Raw genomic sequence first — 22,580 nt, forward strand, 5'->3', positions numbered from 1 at the left:
CAAAGTACATAAAACCTTTAATGAATTAACCTTACAAAAGACAAATGGCGTCAAAACATGAGACATGTTTGGTACAAAACTGGTCCTAGGCTGTAGGAACTAATTCTGGTGATGGATGGCAACGTGCTACTGGCGCGAGACACAACAGAGCCCCGGGTCCCCGCTGGGGCCCGTGGATGACCACTGGCGACAAGACGCAGGTGGGGGAGCACAGACTCCATGTGGGGAGACGGAATCAATTTATTCACAAATACTGTGTTTTCGAATATCGGCTAGCGGATGCAGTTGGCGAGCTACCGTATTTTCCAGAAAAGAACATGCACCAGAAGATAATATACACCCCCCAGTTTTATTGCCTTAAGAATTTGTGTTTGCTTCACCTCTCTCCTCTGTCACTCTCTGAAGGCTCTCCTTCCACGCCGCTCATCTCTCTCCTTTTGCTTAGGAGTAAGCACAGTGCAAGTGGCAGAACAATCTGGGCACACGTCAGACACCAAACGGTATGCCACTGGGTCACAGGAACGAGTCTGCAAGGGCTCCACGGGACGGGACAGAGCACGCACATCAAGAGGGGGCAAGAGTCGTGGTCAGAAAGTGCGCGGCACCTTCCGGGAAACACAGTCTTCCTGCCAGGACGAAGCGACTCCTCAGGATGCCACATTGCTCTGGGAAAGGGACCGGGACATTTCCGTGTTCACAAAGTACGTCTTCAGGTCCCCCTTTCCTTTCACGTTGATGATCCCCCGACATGTGCAGGTGTATCCGAGCGTCTGCAGGACAAGGCTGGTCTCCTCAGTGACCTGTGGAGCACAGAACCAGATGTAGGTGTCAGGACCCACCCCAGTGCAGGCTGAAGAGCCACAAGAACCTGGCACCCCTGGCCCTCAGGAGTTAGCAGGAAGAGGGAGTGTTCCACCCGAAGGACAGTTCAAGGGCTGCGTGTGGAGTTCAGTGCCGGGATAGCAAAAACTGCAAACAACTTAAAGTTCAAGTCATCTCTGGGGTCAAGGAACCTGCGGTGCTCCCACGATTGACATCATGGATGAAGCCATGCGCTAATGCTAAGCCTTCTCACAGGAAGGAACTGGATCAGGTGGGACTTCAACCATGTGAAACTCTGTGTCCACACAGATGAGAACTATGGGAAAGAAGGCAAACCAGAATAATGCTGGAGCCTGGGATTTAGGATGACGCTCCCAGGCCGTCATAATGTCACTCCATAAGACACGAGTCATAAAGACTAACAGTGTGTTCTCAGTGCAGATGAAGAAAGTGCCTGAGCAGGAGGGGGGCTGCTGCAGTGGCCTCTCTCTCAGGTGTTAGGCCCATGAAGTGACCTGGAACTAAGGGAGCCAGGGGACGTGAGTTAGGGTGACAGTGGCACTCTGGGTTGGGTCCTGGGAGCTTCCTCATGCCCCTGCACTGACGAGGCTGCTACCGGAGGAACCCCTGCCCGCCCCTGCCCGCGACAGCACTCACTGTGTCCTGAGGTGGCCCAGCTGCTGGTCACATTCAGTCCTGTCTTCACACAGAGGGGAGCCTCCTGCGGGGTAGGGGCTTCCCTCTGAGTGAGCAGCACTGCCCTGTGCTCAGCCCCCCGCTGTCTCAGCTGGAGCGTGAGCTGGCTCTCCTGGGGACCGCTCTTGAGGCCGAGGCCCCAGGTTGTGTGGGGTCCTCCTGCTAGAGTGTTGGGGGGCCTCCTGCGGATGGCATTCCCTTGCCCAGACCCTGGTGAGGATCCCAGTTGTGGTCTAAGAACAAGGACTCAGCTGCAGAGGTGGGGAGGATCGCCTGGCGGACCGGGCCTCCATCCAGACTCCCCCAGGGGCACGTGGGGCCTGGGCTGGGAGGGAGAGATTCGTCTCTGCTGAGCACTGCTGCTTTGGTACCACGTGAGAAAGACATGGGGGACAGAAGGGCTCTTCTCCCACTCACTAGAGAAGGCCCCGGTGCAGAGGCATCTGTGGGCCCTGGCCACCCCAGACATGTGGGTGACACTCCTGTGCTGCACAGCGTTGGCACAGCTGTGAGGCTGTGCGCAGCACAGAAGCAGTACAACTGAGTTTTGGTTTTGGTGTGGATGCCCCCAGGGGACGGTGCAGTGGTAGGAGTCAGCTGGAGGCCCTGCCCACAGGTCAGGGGCACCTCCTCAGCTGGGTGCTGAGGGAGGCAGAGAGAGGTCCTGAGGGCAGACGCTGCCATGGACGATGGCAGAGGCTCATCAGAACCCTCAGGGCCCTGTGCTCTGAGAACGGAAGCTATCACTGCTGCAGGTCTAGGGGAGCCGGGTGGGCTGCTGAGCAAGAGGGCTTTCTAGGCCACTCTCAGGGCCTTGAGCTGGAAAGCACAGTGAGTGTGATGCTTTTAAAAGAGCCTGTTCTTCTGGGCATGGTGGCACATGCCTGTAAGCCCAGGGTCTCAGGAGGCTGAGGCAGGAGGATCCAAGTTTGAGGCCAGCTTTAGCAACTTAGAGGGACCCTGTCTCAAAAAAAAAATAATAATAATAATAATGGCTAGGGATGTTGCATAGTGTCAAGCACTCTGGGTTCACTCCCTGGCCCAGGAGCAGTTTTACCATGGTCTTAGCATCATTTTGACCTTTCCTGTCTTCTCACTACTGCTTTTGCACGTATGTAAGAGGAGGCCACCGGAGCCAGAGTGAGCTGACCCTCAGGAGAAGGAATCCTGTGAACGCCCAGCTTTGACTGCTGAGCTCAGGGCAGCCTGCATGCTCACTTCCCTGGCAACGGGAAGAAGCCTTTCCTGTCTCCATCTTGGGTCAGAGGAGCTTCAAGGTGGCTGATGTGCACTGCATCATGTGGAGAATCAGGAGGCCCCAGGTCCTCTTAGAGACACAGGAGCTCTGACTCCACCTCAGCCTTGACCCCTGGGGATTTAGGATCTCCATGACGGACAGCCTCACTTAGAGGCTTTTGATTCCTATTTACCCAAGTGCTGGAAAACCTCTTGGAGAGTTGCAAAGCACATGAGGAACCTCCATTGATCTCCTGCCTGTTCTGAGTATATGGTGGGAACCGCATAGGTCCATCAAACCTTCACATGTCCTTGGAAGGGACATGCCTGTCTAACCCCAACAGAGAAGAACCCCGGTTTTCCAGGATTGTTGGGGCTTCCTTGGGCACTATCAGTGGCTAGGGATGCTCATGGAGAAAGTCCTGGAAGCCTTGGTACCACTGGGAAACAAGGAGACTAGGCTGCCGAGATGCCCGACTCCCCTTCTGGTGGGCTTCTGGGCAGTGTCCATAGGTGATGACCGAAGCTGCAGCCCCCGTCAGAGGAGTCCTACTTCTTAGACTGCCAGGGAGAGGGGAGGTGCTCAGAGCAGATGTTGCAAGTTTACCCTGAGCTGAATCTCAGGAGAAACCAGCCTTCTCTTGTCCCTTGGCAATGGCCAGTTGGTTTGGGGGGGATCTTGGAGAATTCTCTCCCAATGCATCCCATTAGTTTTCTATCTTTTTTCTTTCTTTAAAACTTTTGCCCTCTCTTGGTTGGAATTTTGATTTCTTTGAAGTAACTCCTGACTAATAATCAGAGTGGAAGAAGGCAAACAGTTAGAGGCAACGTTGGCTCCATTTCATATAAAAATCAAAACTATATTGGAGTGAAGGAGGTGGAACAGCATTGAGAGGCAGGTGACTAAGTAGAGGTTTAATGAAAAATCCATTCTTGATGATGGCGAGTGAATGGTACTTGAGGACCTTAGCCAAGCTGAAGCACAGCACAGAGATTCATGAACATCCCTAAAGAGGACGGCCATGATCGTGTGTGCCCAGGGACATTCATACACATATGCCCTTTAGCAGGAATTTATCTTCCAGAATGCAACGTAGCTGGGGGAAACGTAAAACCACTGCTTTTTGAGGGTGAGGCAAATAGGAAGCTCAGCAAAGGTACACCCCCACACACAGGCATGTGCACCTGCGCACACCCTTCCTTCTCACTGGGAGAACACAGTGCTTCTTTCTAGGCATTGGGCATGTGCCCAGGGGGTGCGTGTGTCCTGGTGGATGGGGTTCAGCTCACTGGTGTTTGTTCACCCAGGGGCAGACTGTTTTCACTAATTTCTAGGCATGAAGCTGGAATCCTGAAGATGGTGAGGACCATAAAATCTAGGTGTCCCCAGACTGTTCACTGAAACACATTCTGTGCTCTTGGATGGGCTTAGTCCTCCGGGGGGAACAGATAGTGTGCTTGTGTCAAGTCACTATGGCAGCAGGCTTCAGGAGGACTAGTACAATGTCATGGCAGAATTCCGTCAAATTCCATAATCTATCAAAACACATGGAGTGGATTTGGGCATGGGGCAGAGGATGGGGATAATAAAGGTCATCCGTAGCCAAAATTTAAGCAAAATTTCCAAACCACAGTGCAAAATGACTTTGGCTGTAAAGACATTAAAAGTGACACCTCAACTTTGGGAATGTGTTTATCATTCTGCATATATTAAAATAATTCAGGGTAAAATACAGTGACACACACTCTTCAGTTGTTTTTATCCTGTTTTTTAGTTGAGTTCTTCAAGTATTGAAGTGAGCTGCAGCTTCCTGATTCCACCCTGTGCCCTTCTTCTTCTTTTCCCCCATAAGTACAATGGACACCCTCCTCTGTGAGCCCTCTCTGGCCTTGCCTGCTCCAATATCCACCTCCACCCTGTGACCTTGAAAACGCCCGGGAGCTCCCTTCCCCTCTGCTCTACGGACTCCCCTCACGTCCCTCCCAAGGCCCTCTTCACAGGTGGGCCCATGTCTGCGTCTTGAACTCCTGCTCCTACAGACTATGGGCGTTCCTTCCTCAGCAGACCAGAGGAATCCTCTCCCAGGGCACTAACACCGGCAGCCACCCAGCTGTGATTCCGAGGCCAGTTGCTGACTCCCACGCATCATGTGCTATGTGAGGGGCACGTTGTGTCTGAAGCACCCTGCTCCAGCCGCAGCTGGGCTCAGCACGTGGAGGGCTGGGCAGTGTCTGGGAATAAGTTACAGAGGACTCTAGGGCAGGGTTGCCCAGAGCCCCCCACCCCACTCTCCTGCTCCCCTGATCCTTCCGTCCCAGACTGACCACTGCTCTACTGCAGCCCTGGGGTCAGTTTCAGCAGTGTTCCAATAACAGAATTTTTCCTATTATCTTTTCAGCAATTTAAAATTATTTTTTTTTCTAGAATATGAGCCGTGCTATTGTAATTAGAGCTACTTTATGAAATTGATTTTGAACGTTAGATCTTCCCTTTCTCTCCCTTGGGTGGATCCCAGAGCTGCTGGTCACTTCTGGCCCTCCAAATCCAACGCGAGGCTGAGTTGGGCCATGTCATGCTGCCTCATTTTCGTGTCTCACCTCCTGCCAGTTTTCTCCTTCTCTCCTCCTTCCAATTCCAGCTCAGTGCCTTCCCTCCCAGGAGGGCGGGCAGGGGCAGGCCCGGGTTCTGGGTGATTTCAGCTGCACATCCCAATCCCTCTCCCTTCCAAGCCCTTTTCCAGGTGCTGGGCCTGGGAGAAGGAAGAGGAGGGAGGGCAGCACGCCTGTTCTCAAGGCTCTGGGCTACCCACTGCCACGTGAGTCACTGCCAGGCCACCGCTGTTTTCCTGAGTGCATCGCCTTTCTGTTTTGTTCTGGTTTGGATGTGAGGTGTCCCCCAAAGCTCATGTGTGAGACAATGCAAGAAGGTTCAGAGGAGGAATGATTGGTTGAGAGCCTTAACTGGATCAGTACACAAATCCCCTGAAAGGGGTCAGCTGGGTGGTGAGTGCAGGCAGGTGGGATGTGGCTGCAGAAGGTGGATCACTCTGGACACGCCTTTGGGGTTTATATTTTGTCTGGGGTGGGGAGAGCTCTCTCACTGCTTCCTAATCCCATGTCCTGAGCATTTCCTCCTCCACATCCTCCAGCCATGATGCTGCGCCTCACCTTGGGCCCAGAGCAATGCTGTTGGCTGTATGGACTGAGACCTCTGAGACCGTGAAACCCAAATAAAATTTTCCTTCTCTAAAATTGTTCTTGTCAGGTCTTGTGGTCACAGCAGGGAAAAAAGCCGACTAAAACATATTATTAGAATTTCGTTGTTGTTGCTAACAGAAAGTGTAGAAGGAACATTTCCTCAGTGAAAGGCTTAAGGAATTCTACTTTTTTCTTTTGGATTATTATATAATGGACACTATCACTGTACTTACGACTGGTTTCTAAGAGGACAGACTTGGTCAGAGATGAAAGGAGGGGGTCACCTGTATTTTGTCCATGACTCCAGTGCTGTCCATCCTGCTGGCCACGTTGACGGTGTTGCCCCAGATATCATACTGTGGCTTCTGGGCTCCGATGACACCGGCTATTACAGGTCCATGGTTGATGCCTGTGACACAGAGAGTTGGGTGAAGAGATCTGAATGACAGCAGTGCTCTTAAACAGGAAAGCCTTCAGGGTCTATTGAGTCAACATTAGCCCAACTCATGAAAGTCTAAAGCCAAGCCCGAAAATTCCTCTAACTTAATCATCTCAAAGGATTCCATGAAATAGAAAAGGAGGGAACCCTTCCAAACTCATTCTATGAGGCTAATAGCACCCTGATACCAAACCAAAGACTCATCAAGGAAGAAAACTTCAGACTAATATCCTCAATAAAATTCTGGTAAATTGCATACAAAAGCATATTAAAAAGATAGTGTACCATGATCAAGTGGGATTCATCCCAGGGATGCAGGGTTGGTCCAACATATGGGTATCAATAAACATAATTCATCATATTAGTAGAATTAAAAACAAGAATCATATGATCATCTCAATTGATGCAGAAAAAGTATTTGACAAAATATAGCACATCTTCATGTTCAAAACACTAGAAAAACTAGGGATCATAGAAATATACCTCAACATTATAAAAGCTGTATATGCTAAACCCAAGGCCAGCATAATTCTAAATGGAGAAAAAAAATGAAAGCATTCCCTCTAAAAACTGTATATTTTATTAAAACACATAAATCAAACACATTCCTATATATCAGCAATGTATTTACTGAAAGAAATTAGGAAAATTACACCATTCAAATAGCCTCAAAAAAAAAATGAAATACCTGGGAATCATTCTAACAAAAAAGGTGAAAGACCTCTACAGTGAAAACTACAGAATACTAAAGAAATAAATTGAAGAAAACCTCAGAAGATGGAAAGATCTCCCATGCTCCTGGATAGGCAGAATTAATATTGTCAAAATGGCCATACTGCCAAAAGCATTATACAGATTTAATGTAATTCCTATTAAAATCCCAATGATGTTCTTCATAGAAATAGAAAAAACATCATGAAATTTATTTGGAAAAACAAGAGACCAGAATAGCTAAAGCAATCCCTAGCAAGAAAAACAAAGCAGGAGGCATCACAATACCAGATCTTAAACTATACTACAGAGCTATAGTAACAAAAATGACATGGTACTGGCACCAACATAGACTTGTAGACCAATGGTATAGCATAGAGAACACAGAGACAAACCCTCATAAATATGGTTATCTCATACTAGACAAGGGTGACAAAAACATTCACTGGAGAAAAGATAGTCTATTCAACAAAAGGTGCTGGCAAAACTGGAAATCTATATGTAGCAAAATGAAAGTAAACCTCTCTCACCCTGCACAAAAGTCAACTCAAAGTGGATTAAAGATGTAGGTGCTAGAACAGAGACCCTGTGCCTAATAGAAGAAAAAATAGGCTCCAATCTTCACCATGTCAGCCTAGGATCTGACTTCCTTAAAAGACTCCTAAAGCGCAAGAAATAAAATCAAGAATCAATAAATGGGATGGATTGAAATTAAAAAGCTTCTCAGCAAAGGAAACAATTAATTAAGTGAGGAGAGAGCCCACAGACTGGGAGAAAATCTTTACCCCATGAACCTCCGAGAAAGCATTAATCTCTAGGATATATAAAAAACCCAAAAAACTTAACACCAGAAAAACAAATAACCCAACCAATAAATGGGTTAAGGAACTGAACAGACACTTCACAGAAGAAGAAATACAATTGATCAACAAATAAGTGTAAAAGTGTTCAACATCTCTAGCAATTAGAGAAATGCAAATCAAACTAAGATTTCATCTCACTCCTGTCAGAATGGCAGTCATCAAGAATACAGGCAGCAATAAGTATTTGTGAGGATGTGGGGAAAAAGGCACACTCATACATAATTGGTGGGACTGCAAATTGGTGCAACCACTTTGGAAAGCAGTATGGAGATTCCTCAGAAAACTGGGAATGGAGCCACCATTTGACCCAGCTCTCCCAATCCTTGATTCATACCCAAAGGACTTAAAATCAGCATATTACAGTGAAGCAGCCACATCAATGTCAACTCAAAATAGCTAAACTATGGAACCAACCTAGGTGTCCTTCAATAGATGAATGGATAAAGAAAATGTGGTAGATATATCCAATGGAATATTATTCAGCTTTAAAAAGAGAGAAATTATGGCATTTGCCAGTAAATGGATGGAGTTGGAGAATATCATGCTAAGTGAAAAAAGCCAATCCCACAAAATCAAAGGCCAAATGTTTTTTTCTAATATGCAGATGCTAATTCACAATAAGGTGGGGGTGGGGCACTAGGGAATAGATTACCTTAGATTAGGTAGAGGGAAATGAAGGGAGGGAAGGGGAGGGGATGTGGGGATAGGAAAGATAGTAGAATGAAACAGACATTATTACTGTATGTGTATATGTGACTACATGACCAATGTGATTCTACAACATGCACACTCAGAAAAATGAAAAATTAATCTCACCTATTTATCATATATCAAATGCATAAATTCATTCTACTGTCATGTATAACAAATAAATTAATTAATAAAAAGTAATACAATGTTTAGTCTTGTCCATTTTTTTCCCTAGAGATCCTGACTCCTTTTTATATGGCTCTGTATCATCATTCTATAACAGAAAACCGTTAGGTTTCAAAAAACTCTGCATTCCAATGCAGTTTTCTATAATCTTGGGCAAGAGAGGCTCATTGTTCTGCTTTCCAGCATTTAAAGAATTAACGTTAATTTGGAAATCTGCACATTTCAATCACCAGGGCCATGCTGAAGAGATGGGCTGCTCTCTGTTGGCCACCTTTGGACTCCTGGGTTTCTTCCGGCATTTTGCCACATGGCAAGCACAGTGACAGGCACCTGAGCCACACTAGCACGGCATTTCCCTAGTGCTTTGCATGTAGAAGCACTTCTCATTGTCACGACAACCCTGTGAGGTGGCCACCTGTCATCACCGCCGCTTTCCAAGTGAGGAGGCAGAGGCAGGTGCTGTCTGCCAGACGTCTGTCTCCTAATACAAAACAGACTCCCCGCTCCACAGCAGGCAGGCAGCCCCTGCTCCTGACAACGGGACTCCCCTGTCCAGCATGTGCTTCTTGGGCATGTGGTCACTCTCACAGGCTTGTTGTTTGGTACCACCCCCTGGATTCCCGAGGAGCCTGTAGACAGTGCTCTTCCCCCTGCTGAGTCAGGCTGCACCCCTTCCTGTGGTCTGCACTACTGCCAGTAAAGAGTCCTACTGAGGTCAGCGGTGAAAAGCTTGAGGGCAATGGGAAGACTGGATGGAATACATATCCGGAGAAACCTTCCCTGTGAGAAAATGACTGGCCCTTAATGATGCACAACGGGGAAAAGTTAGAAGTGGAAGGATAGGGTTGAGGGGCAGGCGTCTTGCATTTGGTGGCTAGGCAGGGTGGTCAGAGTGAGGCTGACAGGGGCCACTCTTCACGACACACATGACACATCTTTGTGCCACGGTCTCTTCCCCCTTGTGGCTGGTCTGTCCTGCTCTGCATTCATCAGAGTGAGGATGACTAGCCTGCTGGGGCCTGAGCCTCGCCAACTATGGCCCTCCAAGCGGTCGCTGGGAATCCATGACGTCACTCTCCTGACCCAGCCAGCCCACCTCTTGCCAGGGCCTGCTGGCTTATTAGAATCCTGGCAGACAACCAGGTGCCCTGGGCTGCCTGCAGTGAGGAAGGCAAGAGTGGTTTGGCAGATCTCCCTCTCTCGGCGGCTCCGGTACATGGAGGCCGCACTTTGGCACAGGATGGGATGCAGAGGTGGCACCTAACATTAGGAGCGAGCTCCAAAACTCAAGTCAATGTTTCCAACAGGGGGAGGCCTGGGTTCTTTCCCAGCTCTGCTCCAAGGGCAGGTGACTCTGTGTTCTTATGGTCTGGATGTGAGGTGTCCTCCAAAAGCTCACACGGGAGACAGGCAAGGAGGTTGGAGGGAGAAATGATTGGGCCACCTCCTTAACCTAATCAGGGAATTAATCCCTGATGGGATCAACTGGGGGTGGCTGGAGGCAGTGCTCACTGGGCTGTGGCTGTGGGGTACGTATTTTGTATCTGGAGCGTGGAGCCTCTCTCTGCTTGCTGATCACCATGTGAGCTGCTTCCCTCTGCCACACTCTTCCACCCCGATGTCCTGCCCCACCTCGTGCCCTGAGGAGTGGACCTGTCAGTCTGAAAGTGTGAGCCCCTGAGTAAACTTTTTTGTGCTGGTGGGGTCCTTTAGTCACAGCAGTGACAAAGCTGAGTAAAACACAGAACTCAGTGCAAACACACAGTTGCTCTGGGAGGGGCAGAGGATGGCCACACCCAGAGGTAAAGACATCTGTCACCTCCCCACATTCTCTCCTGAACCTCGCCCTTCACCTTGCTCTAACTGTATTGATTAATTTTTTTTTATTTTTTAAAAAAGATGGTATGGATCTCTTTTTTAATTGCTTGTTCAAAACATTACAAAGCTCTTGACATATCATATTTCATAATATTGATTAATGAGGGTATTTCTGAGAAAGTCAATTTCTGCTGGGTAGATTTAATTCCCTACTGGTATTTTCAGGCAAAGCTTCCTCTTTTCCAGGACATTCAGCCTTGGGAATGGTCCAAATGCTGCGGCATAAAACCTCACAGCTACGAAAGAGGGGAGAAAGGCATTCCCCTTTGATTCTCTGAATACTCAGTAGAACTCACGTCTGCTCTGGGGAGCAGAGCCCAGGTGGTTTACTCCAGTGTGTCACTGGGCCACAGCACCCAGGAGTCAGCTCTGGACACGGGCCTGGGACCCAGCCCCTCATCCACCAGCTTTCTTCTGGCTGCGCGGGCAGCAGCTCTGGGCCTGGGGAGAGCCCCAACTGATCTTGCTGGCAGCAAGGCCGTCTGTATCCAGGGCAGAGTGTGCCTGATCTGTGGGTCTGATGGACACTGATATCACAGCGTGGGGTGCCTCAAGGAGTGCCGGGAGTGAAGTCAGCTCTTCTTTGTACTTTCACTTTTGGGGGATGACATGATTCTTCAGAGTTCCTACCTGTGAACTGCGATCTGAAGGCACCAGGTGCTGAGGTCAAGCAGGACAGCCACTTGATGGGAGAGGACAAGGGTTTGGGGAGAGGAAGACTCCCGTCAAGTGCAGCACAGAGGCCTCCTTAGGGAGGAAGCTGTCATTCAGCCATCAGCCTACAGCCACATCGGGAACCCCTGCTGAGGGGGGTCATCCAGTTGCTCATATTAATTTTTAAAGTAACAAGACACTTGTCTTGGGTGTAGCACATGTGACCCACAAGTGTCCCATTCCCATGCTGTAGTGCAGGATGGGATCGTTTTGGTCCACACATGTGTGACAATGAAGGTCATTTCTGCAATAGCTTTTTCAAAAGGTTCAGTGGTTTGGACGTGGTGCCAATGTGTTCCCAAGGGCTCTTGCATTGAAAGCTTGGTCCTCAGTGTTAGTGGGGGACCTTTAAGAGGTGGGGCTTTTTGCCAGGTAATTAGGTCATTGGGTGCTGCCTTTGGAAGATTTTGCTGGCTCTGAGTGAGTTTCCACAACAGCCTTCCTTACCAAAGAGCAAGTCTAGTCCTTGAACCTCTCTCTGGCTTCCCTTCCTGTTTTGCCACATAAGCTCTCACTCCCACTCCCACCATGATGCCACCTGCCATGTTTTGATGGGGCCCTCACCATGGGCTGGCTGGCTGGGGCTCCCAGATCTTTTACTTGCAACCTCCCAAATTGTGAGCTAAGCAAATCTCTCTCTCTTTTTTTTAATAAAGTACCCAGGTTCAGGCATTTTGTTATAGCAGTATCAAAAGAGTTAGTTCAGAGGAGTAGTATGAAAGTTTGAGGACAGCATTGTGTCCAAGACAGTGTGATGCCCACCTGCTCTGCTTCACAGTATGTTTGGCAGAGCTCTGACAAAAGTTCTCTGTCCGCAGAGGTAAGAAAGTGTACTAAAACAGCATTCTGGGGCTGGGGATGTGGCTCAAGCGGTAGCGTGCTCGCCTGGCATGCGTGCAGCTCGGGTTTGATCCTCAGCATCACATACAAACAAAGATGTTGTGTCCACCGAGAACTAAAAAATAAATATTAAAAAATTTTCTCTCTCTCTCTAAAAAAAAAAAAACAGCATGCTTGAATACTGGCATCTAATAGACATACAGAGAAGAGAATCACATTTGCTAAAGATGTAAAATATTTCCAGGTTTTTAAATTCAGGTTTCTTATACAGCAAAGGAAAAACATAGTACTTAATATCTAGATTTTTTTTCCCTAAAAGTTGAAATCTGTATTCAAGAGAAAATTAAAAACCATACAGATGGAACTTTCCACAAGAACTACTTTTATACAGACTTTTGAAAGCAGCAAAATATGTTGCCAAGAAAATGATGAAATTGTCAAAGGAGGTTTTATAGCAATATCAAAAGAGTTAGTTCAGAGGAGTAGTATGAAATAAATCATAAGGGGCTGCGGGCAACTCTGCCTGCATTTGAGGCAGCTGGGTGCCAACTGCATGGCTTAAGACATTTTGAATTAAGAAGCTGTAAATGGTAAGTAATCATGAAGCATGTTAAAAAATCAACTTAAAGTTTGTTAAGAACTTCTTAGAAATCAGGAAGTTATTTTCTCAATGAAGTAAAAGTTATTATTTTTATTTATGTTAAAAATTATTGTTTTTTCCCCTAAGAAAAAAATCAACAAAGGAAGACAATCAAAGGCTATGACTATTCCAGAACCTAGGACGCATCTGGTGTCCTTGTAGTTTGTAGTCAGGGAATGTGGGACTGCATTTCAACAATGCTAATATGCACTTTTAATGACATTTCACATCTCTGAAATCTGGAGGAATGTTATAGTCAGTGGCAGGTTCTAGCTTTGCTGGTAGCAGTGTATGAAATTAGCAGAGCATCTTCAATGGACGCCTTGCAGCCTCTGCACCTCTGGATGGCTATACATTCTGCGCTGTGCAGACTGGACCTTGGTTGGACAGAGGGTGCTGTGGAGATAGATCTGGTTCACTCTGCACTTGCTAAACCATGTGCAGCGTGGGTCCAACCAGAGGGGGTGGTTTTATTCTAATTTGCATAGAAGTGCTTTAGGGGCTCACTGCTTCCCCAGCCCTTCCAACTGCAATCCAGCTCAGCTCCCCTAAAGACGCGTTTGCAATTGTTCTACTCCAACATCACCAGGGGCACAGTGCTCCTGGCCCCTGCCCTGGCTGAAACCCCATCTTTTTGTGGCACCTACCCACTCGCAGCTTGAAGTCATTGAAGGAGTGCTTGTTGATGGCATCCAGCTTGGCCACCAGGGCAAACGCAAACTCCACCATGGTGCCTATGTGCAGGTACTGCCGCTCCGGCTCCTGGAAGAAGGTAGACGTATGGAGATGTGGGTCAGAGGTCCACAAAAGGAGGCTACTCCTACTCACGCCTGAGCTGCAGTCTGAAGGCCACACTGACAGCTCTAAGACAAGTGGTAAGAGCTAAGCCTCATCTGGAGGAAGCATCGGGTTGGAACCCATGTTGCTGGCAATGGAGACATAAACCTCTGGAATAGAGGCACCATCAGTGTGCTGGCTCCGAGTTAGCACACTTCAGGACAATGGCCACTGTTCCCAGGCCCTGGCTTTGGGAACGCCCTTCCTCTTTCACCCTTGAATGCCTGGAAGCGGAGAGTCTTGTGGCTGAATCATGTCCCCCACCCCAGAGTCTTATGTTGAAGTCCTAAGCGAGGACCACAGAATATGACTACTGGAATGTGCAAATATGTCTTTAAAGAGGTGATTCATTGAGGCCATTGGGGTGGGCCCTTATCTAATACGCTGGTGTCTTTCATTTGGAGAGGGGTACCAGGGCTTGAACTCAGGGACACTTGACCACTGAGCCACATCCCCAGCCCTATTTTGTATTCTTTTTCGGGGGGGGGGGCATGGTCTCATTGAGTGGTTCAGCACCTCGCCATTGCTGAGGCTGGCTTCGCACTCACGATCCTCCTGCCTCAGCCTCCCGAGCCGCTGGGATCACAGGCGTGTGCCACTGTCCTCAGTAAGAAAAGATTAGGACACAGGCACACACAGGGGGACAGCCCCATGAGGACACCAGAAGAAGTCGCCACCCACAAGCCAAGGAGAGGCCTCAGGAGGAGCCCACCCTGCACACACCTGGATTCCAGATTACAGCCCCCAGACAGAGACGGTCACCTGCTGCCACCGAGCCTTCCAGCCCTGCCGCCCTTTGTCACACCCGTCTCTCATACTTGGTCAGGGCAGCCCTTGCAAACTAACATTGGGGGGACAATTTCCTCTCTACAGTCGCCACGTGTTTCATCATCCCATGGGGAGGAGAGGATCTAGAGCGGGAGGAGAGGAGGCCCCAGTTTCCAGGGAAGACAGTGCGAAGGTCTGTGTCCATTACGACCGACTTATCACTCATCACTCGGGTTACTAATTTATAACACTCACTGTGTTTATGTTTGCTTCTGGAATTCATCCTGTATTAATTTCTGTATTTAGTTACACTTTAAAAATGATTATTGTTATTTGTGAATGATTCTGACAATAGAGTAAATTTAGACTTTCTGAAGGTCTCGGCTCCCCCCATATTTAATGATGAGATGCACCAAAGCAATTCAGAGATCACAGGTTTCCAAGTCCCCGTGAGCTGCTCTGCCTTCCGGGCTGAGCTGAAGCGTCCAGCCTACTGTGCGCCTGTGGCTGGGCAGGGACATCAGAGCCAGAGAACCCTGCCGCGCTCACCGGGAGCAACCCAGGGAGCCTCTCCCCTCATCTCCGCCTTCACCCAGACGGTCTTGGACACAGGAGAAGCAAGTGGAAATGTTTACGAGCCACTGTGCCTGGGATGACAAGGGGACAACCAGGAGGAAACGGTGCCAGGTGCCAGGTGCAGAGCTGGCGGGTCCCATGGGGGAGGAAGCCCACTGATGCTCCTGTGGGGGCACATGCCCAGCAAGGAGCATCTGGGGAGCATCGTCCATGGGGGTGAGGACAAACGCCCTCTCAGAGGCTCCGCAGGGGTGGGGCAGCAGGAGATGGAGACAGTGGACATAAGCCATGCATTCAAAGCCCAGGGGGGGAGAACCCAGGCAGCACTGATGGAAGGAGGAGGTGACCCGAGGTGGCTCCCCTGATCTGCAGAGTGATCTGGCAGGAAGGGGGAGGCAGCGCTCCCCAGCTCTGCTCCTCCCCGCCTCCCCCTGCTGAAACTCGGGCTGGGCAACTCTTTGTTCTGGGGACCATCATGCAGCGGCGCGGGCACCCTGCAGCTTCTAGGGGACATGAGTGTCACCCCACCTCTAGCTGTGAAACCAAGTGTCTCTTCTTACTGGCAAATATCCCCGGGAAGGGGGGACTGCTCCCGGTGAAAGCCACAGCACTAAATGGCAGAAACTTAGCGGAAAGAGGAGATAGGCTTCAAGAGAAGGAAGAAGTCCATCAGGAGAAGGGTTTCTCCACTTTGTCAAGTAAATTGTATCTTCTAGAAAAAGATGATGGAAAGCGCTTTTGCTGTGAATTCTCACCATAAAATCATGGGAGGAAAAAATAGTGAAACCCTTGGAACCACAAAGCCACAGTCAGCTGACTCTGGTGGCAGTGCAGTGCCATTTCTTGCTGTCATGACTTGTGGGGAGTGCGGGTTCGGGGCCTGTGAGGCCGTGAGCTGGAAATCATCTTGCTCCTTAGCAGGGAGCACGGGCTGCAGAATCAGCAGGCAGGAGCGTGTGTGCCTCAGACTGCAGCTGTCCCCCCGGGAGGACGGATTGGCCATGGGGAAATGTTTGGAATAAAGCGCAGCAGGCGCGCTCTGCTCCCTAGTGAGTTATCGCCACATCCGTTTTCATGCAGCCGGTTTAAACCTCAGGTTTTAAGTGACCTGAGTAATAAGAAGAGATTGAGTTTGGGGAGTGGGGTATAAATCCAACGTCAAGAACTCATAAGGGCTTAGTAAGCCCTAGGAAAAAATATGTTTGGTGTCTGGAAGAACTCAATTCATTTTGAAAGGTGCTTCTAACTGAGCTCTTGATAAATTTTTGATGGAAGTATGAAGCAGTTATTTCTCCCATGACCCAAATGATTTCTGCTAGATACCTCCCAATATGCAGCTGACTCCCAGCAACACAGCGAGACAACCCGACGGCTACTGAGATGACCTGAAGTCAAGTGGCTGCTTGGTAACCACGGAGGTGACCTCTTAGGCTAAATTAACATGACCTCCTCCCCTTCTTCCTTCTGTGCATTGAGCGCCTGCTGTGTGCCCAGCTCTGTGCTCCCTGATGGAAAACCCTTGGTATGCAAAATCCCACTTGCTTGATTTTGTAGGGTACTTGGGCTGTCACCTAAGAAGTACTTTTTTCTTCTTGGAGCTCCCAGAAGATCTGATTAGACCTCTAAGTTCTCTGGATAGCTGTCAGGCCTCTGGGTGAGCAGGAAGAACTCTTGCTGTGATGTTCTCTGCTCACCCCCGGAAGGGGTTCAGTGAATATTGCCTGAGTCTGGCAAAACTGGGCTTAGCCCCAGGTTCTGCAATCATTAGCTGTGTGACTTTGGTTGAGTCACTTAACTTCACTGGGCTTCAGCAACCTCACTAGTAAGTGTGACAATAACTCTCTACCCCATTGGGTGGTGGTTAGGATGATGTGAACTGACACAGCAGTACGTTCAGCCTCTATCCCTAGGGCTTTGGATCATCCGCCTCTCTTTGTGATGGAGAAGAGCATCCCTCTGCCCAATGAGAAGGGCATCTAGGAGGTGTGTTCGTCAGCTTTCCATCACTACGACAGAATACCTGAGGTGGACGATTAAAAGGAGAAAAGGTTCATTTTGACCCATAATTTCAGAGGTTTCAGTCCATGGCCACTTGCCCCCATGGCTCTGGCCCGGGAGTGTGTGTCACTTCATGGCAGCCAGGAAGTGAGAGATGGGAAATGGCCAGGCGCCAACATCCCCTTTGAAGGCATGTCCCCAGTGACCGGACCTCCACTCACGAGGCCTCATGTCCTGAAGGTCCCACCACCTGCCAAGAGCACCATGAGCTGGCAGGCCGTTAGCATGTGGGTTTGGGGGACACTGGCTGGGCACCCTCCTCTTTCCACACTCAGAGCATCCCGTGCCGATGGGGGCTTTGGCAGTGACCCGAGGTCTGACACTCAGTGTCTCTGAGAGCCTCGGGTGTGCGGTGACGGCGAGGCTCATCCTCTCAGCTGTCAGCTGCCTCTAACAGCACACACACAGAGAGGTTTCCCTCGCTGGTGGCGCACCATGATAGCTTGGTGTTGGTACAAAAGTGCGCGGCTTTGGGGCAGCGCTTCACCTCAACAGCACCTGTGTGGCTCTGTCCTCACCAGCAAAGGGACGGCCCCTCGTGGCTTTCAACGAGCACTTCTGCCCCTGGGTCCTGGCAGCGGCAGGAGCCTCCTCCCTGCTGTCTGCTCCACCTGGCCCAGCGGGTCCCTCTGAGGCTCCCAGCTCCCTGCTCACCCGGGAACTGCTACCACTGTTCATTCCCCACTCTGAACTCCAAGGGAGGTCCCGTCCTCAGCAAGTGCCCCACACCAGGCATGGGGTGGGGTGGGGGGGATCCCCAGACTGCTAAATAAAACCCCCAACAGTCAACCTGGACAGCTCCTAACATACAGAGACCCATTGCTGCCAGAGAGCCTGGACTTGCTAACACCCTGGGTGGGCAGGTGCAAGAGTCCTGGGGTGACTTACATAGAGCCTGGAATCTGGCTTGGCCTGGCAGAGGGAGCGGAAGAAGTGTGAGGAGTACTCACTGCAGTAGGATCTCAACCAGGGACTCAACCAGTGGACAGGGTGATGCTTCACAGGGAAATGCCCACAACCCACATGCCCAGGCCTGCTGCCAACTTGTTTATATATAGTAAGCAATCAAATACTAAGTGTATGTTAAATGATGTTTCAATGCAGTAACAATTTAAAAAGGAAATAAAGTAATTAAAAAGTAGTTACAAACATTAAAAGTAATCGCAAAACCTGACCCGCACCAGGGTCCTACCTTGATAAGGAGTGAGCGCCCTACTCCCTCTTGCTCCCTGCTCTTCCCTCCTCTGTGTCTGGCCCTGTAACTCATATCCTCCCAGAGTGCTACAGGAAGGGGCATTAAGGTACCTGAAACAGAGTGACTAAAAGCTAGAGGTTTGGCTTCTTACAGCAACAGTGTGACGCAGGCATGGGTTTGGACGAAAGTCTTCAGCCCTGTGTTTTGGTTTTGACGCTGAAGTTCCCACTAGAACTGATTTGGAAAAGATCAAAACTGTTCACATCATTGCTACGACCAGCGATGGCTCTGATCTTAGTTTAGGGGCAAAAGAGAAGTCCCTCTATAAGCAGGTGAGGCTCCGGGGAGCCCAGAAGCTCCAGGCCACAGGCACCGTGCAGACCGACAGCCAAAGAGGGCGGCCAAGCGCGAGCCTAGCACCTGCTTGTGCCCTGGCTGGTCATTGTCACGGGGAATGAAGACCAGGCAGATAGCCCACCCATGGTCAGGAGAAGCCAGAAATGATCGTTCTTCAGTGAAATGTCTGTAAAAAAAATAGTGGTTAGCCAAAAATATACACGTGACAACAAGCTTGCTGTCAGGGCTTGAAGTCTAAAGGCCACAGAAAGGAACAAGCTGGGCACTGCAAGGGGGGCTCTGAGGACAGCGGGTCCTGGGGCAAAATGAAGGGCCCAGACGGGGGCAAGCCCCTGCTCCTGTCATGCCGAGGCCCACCAGGACATCTGGCCAGCCGGGCGCCTGCGAGGGACCCTGGGTGCAGGGTCCATCCCTGTGCTCCCCACTGCTCGACGAGCCCCGCTGCTTTCAAACAGCCCTCAGTCCCGACATTCATGCCATCTCCCAGTCACTGTGTGTCATGCTTAGGGGTCACTGTCTCATTCAGGAAATGGAAACGAGGGGCACCTGGAGAGGCCGCGGCTCTGTCCTGACCGGGCACTGGGGGGCTCCTAGGCCCCGGTTTCTGGATGGATAAGAACGTGGCTCCGGCAAATAGGAAAGGCAGAGGTGATCGCAAATGAAGCTCGATTTCAAAAGGCTGTTATTCAGATAATTTTTATATTTAAGAAAATCTCATGAATCGTTGGGAAGCCTATATTTTGCAAATTGAATTTCTTTGGTTACAAAAATAATTGTTTAAGCCATAAATTGTATTTTGCTGTAAACTAGAGAAACAAACTCCTAAGCTCATTTCAGGTAAGTTAATAAAGATAATAGTGACATTCATTTCTATAAGATATCTAATATTAGCATTAACATTTTTTGAGCATGGTATTTTCCCCCAATCAAGTGTCATTGCACTTAAGGTCGACCTTTCTAAGTTTCTAATTAAAAGCTGTAATCGTAAATAGCTAGCATTGAGTAGAAATTTCCTGCATGGATATCATAATGACATATTGTTTTCATTTATGTCAAACAAAGCCTTAACCCTGTTCCATTGGAGAGGGCAACGGTATCAATCTGCAAAACAGAGTATGAACCCCACCGACTCATCATTGCAAGGAACGTTTATCATCTACCGTGGCCGAGGAGTCTGGCACATAGTTTTCGTGTTAAAGTCATTTTCTCAACAGCCTCATGAACTGGGGTGTTCACTTTATGTGGAAGGAACATGGGACTTGGGGGACTTGGCGATGAGGGTAGTGAGCGTGCTCATTTGGAAGCCATGCTCTTTCTTCTTCACCCTGAAAACACTCCCTGGTAACAGGTGCCTGGTGTGGATCACTGGGCAGTCAGGCCTGGAGAGGCGAGTTGCACTGTGTGGTGATGCGGGCGGAGGGATGGGATCCTGGCCAAGAGTGATTTGCCAAGGCAGGGCTGGAAGAACTTAGATACGAAGAGCTGGGTGCAGGGATGGCCGTGGCAGGTGGGAGAGGGCTGGAGAAGTGGCAGGGGAGAGAGGAAGAGGGACGACAGTGTCAGGGGTCACCTTCCAGGAAGGTGGAGGAGCCTTGGTCCTGCTGGGGGCAAGATCTGGAAAGACTCCTCGTGGGCTGGCACATCCTCGGCATGTGTCAATCATGGGACGGGGGAAGTGGAGGAAATGGCCAGCTCAGGCTGCCCTCAAAAACAGCAGGCTTGGGGGTGACCATGAAGTGGCTCGTAGCCGTGGTGACGGGTGGGGCTGTGCTGGCTGGGTGCACCCCGGGTGGCAGGGAAGCATGCAGAACTGCAGCTGTTCTGTGCCTGGATTGCAGGGAGAGGAGGGCGGCAGTCGGGTGGTGGCTGCAGGTGTGGAACCCGGCTCGTTTGGGGAGCTGGGAGGACAGGAAGAAGACAGGGTAAAATGAGAAATCTGGGTGTCCACAGGAAGCTGCAAGTGACATCCCAGCTTGGCCCCATGGTGGCCCCATGGTCAGGTCAGTGGATAATGGTTTCAGTGGGGCTCACAGAAGTAGAGGAGTGGAGAAGGTCTTGGGTGAGATCCTGAAGGAGAGGAGACAGTTAGAGAGAGAACATAACCTTGTTCTGCAGAGGAGGAGCTCAGGTGGGAGAGGCTGAGGAAGCTGGGAAGCAGAGGATTTCTGGGCGTTGGTGAGGAGTATCTCACTACCTCCTCTAAGCACTCATCCTCCGAGTTAGGGGCCACAGACAGGACTTGGAGGATGAGTGCTTAGAGGAGGCAATCAGATTTGAGTTTTGTACTTTGAAAACAGTTTTGATCAAGAGTGGAATTTCTTCCAGGTACGGTAGTACATGCCTTTAAACCCAGTGGCTCAGGAGGCTGAGACAGGAGGATTGTGAGTTCAAAGCCAGCCTCGACAATTTAGTACGGTCCTAAAACAATTCAGTCAAACACCCTGTCTCTAAACAAAATATTTAAAAGGGCTGGGATGTGGCTCACTGGTGAAGCACCACTGGGTTCATTCCTTGGTAACAAGAAAAAAGAAAAAAAGGAGTGAAATTTCTGACTCTGGCAGTACTGAGGCAGAATTAGGGGGTGGGGGTTAGAGGAAAAGTCGAGGGAAAAGAATAAGGACAGTGGATACGGACTGTCAGTGCCCAGAACCCGACTGCCAACACAAGAGAGAAGCCTGGAGACGGCTCCTGAGGATCCTGGAGGCCAAGGTCTGAGGACGTGGTGGGCTGGAGGGGGTGACAGGCTGCCTCCCTCTCTGGATGTGGGATGTCTTCATGGAAATCATGAAGGTCTCACTCAGGGGTTTGGGTCTAGAGCAGGTGAGGGGGGTGACGAGGCTGGTCCCTGCTGGGTCAGGGTGAGGGGCAGGAGCATGAAGTGAAGGGGACGACGCTGTGGACCCTCGGGCCCTCCACATGCTTCCTGTACAGAGCAATTGTATGAAAGGGAACGGGGAGGAGAAAGGGAGGGGAAGGACTGACTTAGGAGCAAATTATATTCCATGCATTTCTGAGACGATCTTCATGTTATGTATAGCCGATAAGAACCAATAAAACTGTAGAAAATGACTGATACCCAATTAAAAAAGAAAAGGCAGTTTACCTAGGCCATCTGACCTACTGTGGCTTCAGTGAACAGAATGGATGTGACATTGCTCAAACAATCTGCTGTCCTCTGGGCTGTTTCCCCAGGGCCAAGGAATTCAGGTCCCCAGACTCCTTCCTGTCCCTAAGAATGCTTTACCCTGAAAGAGGTCCTCTGTCACCTTCACAGAGACCAAAGATTCCAAGACCCAGGAGGACAGGATAACGGAAAGCAAGACCCACTGACCATTACATCTGTCAATGCAAGTTCCAATTCGAACCCGTCAGTGTGGGCCAGGGTGACCCAGGGCTGCCTTTAGCATATCATTTTGAACTCATTAAAATGGTACAATCCCAATCCTCATGGGTTGCACTTGGGAACCTATGGATAAAATCATGAGCAGTAGGAACTTTAAAAATCTCAGGCTATTCTACTGTCAGTCAAAAGGTGAGGGGTGGTACCTGAGCAGATCTCTAGAAACTTCCCTAAGACCCTCCCCCCTGCCAATAAAACTGGGTAGCAAAGGGGCACATCATTGCTCTCTCCTCTTAGAGTTGACCCTCTCCCTTCTTCTTGAGAGTGCTTTCCTTCCTAATAAACTCTGCTATATTTTGACTACATTTCATATCCTGTCCAAAATTTTCTCCTGCAGAAACACTGCCACTCCTGGATTCTGCTGGTAATAGCTGTTGGCTTCAGGGGGCGCCAAAGAGCGCAGCAACCTTGACAAATAATATTCTAATGCCATGTTTTAAAAATCAAAACCAACGCAGAAAAATTCAGGGTGAACT

At 49.5% G+C, this 22,580-nt stretch overlaps 1 protein-coding gene across 2 annotated transcripts in view; it reads right to left on the bottom strand.

Moving 5' to 3' along the window:
- The window catches only part of Adcy2 (adenylate cyclase 2), a 377,335-nt gene continuing 354,755 nt past the window's right edge, over positions 1 to 22,580 (bottom strand). Inside the window, exons 23-25 of one of the 2 annotated variants that reach the window (XM_040273154.2) lie at positions 13,561 to 13,675; positions 6,237 to 6,361; positions 1 to 800 (exon numbers count right to left, since the gene is read on the bottom strand). In XM_040273154.2, coding sequence (XP_040129088.2) covers positions 648 to 800; positions 6,237 to 6,361; positions 13,561 to 13,675 — 393 coding nt within the window. In that variant the 3' untranslated portion in view covers positions 1 to 647. Of the gene's footprint in view, positions 801 to 6,236; positions 6,362 to 13,560; positions 13,676 to 22,580 lie in introns of those variants that run through there. The other variant, XR_013424510.1, reaches the window with a different exon arrangement.

Source organism: Ictidomys tridecemlineatus, chromosome 1 (assembly GCF_052094955.1).
Source record: "Ictidomys tridecemlineatus isolate mIctTri1 chromosome 1, mIctTri1.hap1, whole genome shotgun sequence".
In the NCBI taxonomy this organism is placed as follows: Eukaryota; Metazoa; Chordata; class Mammalia; order Rodentia; family Sciuridae; genus Ictidomys; species Ictidomys tridecemlineatus.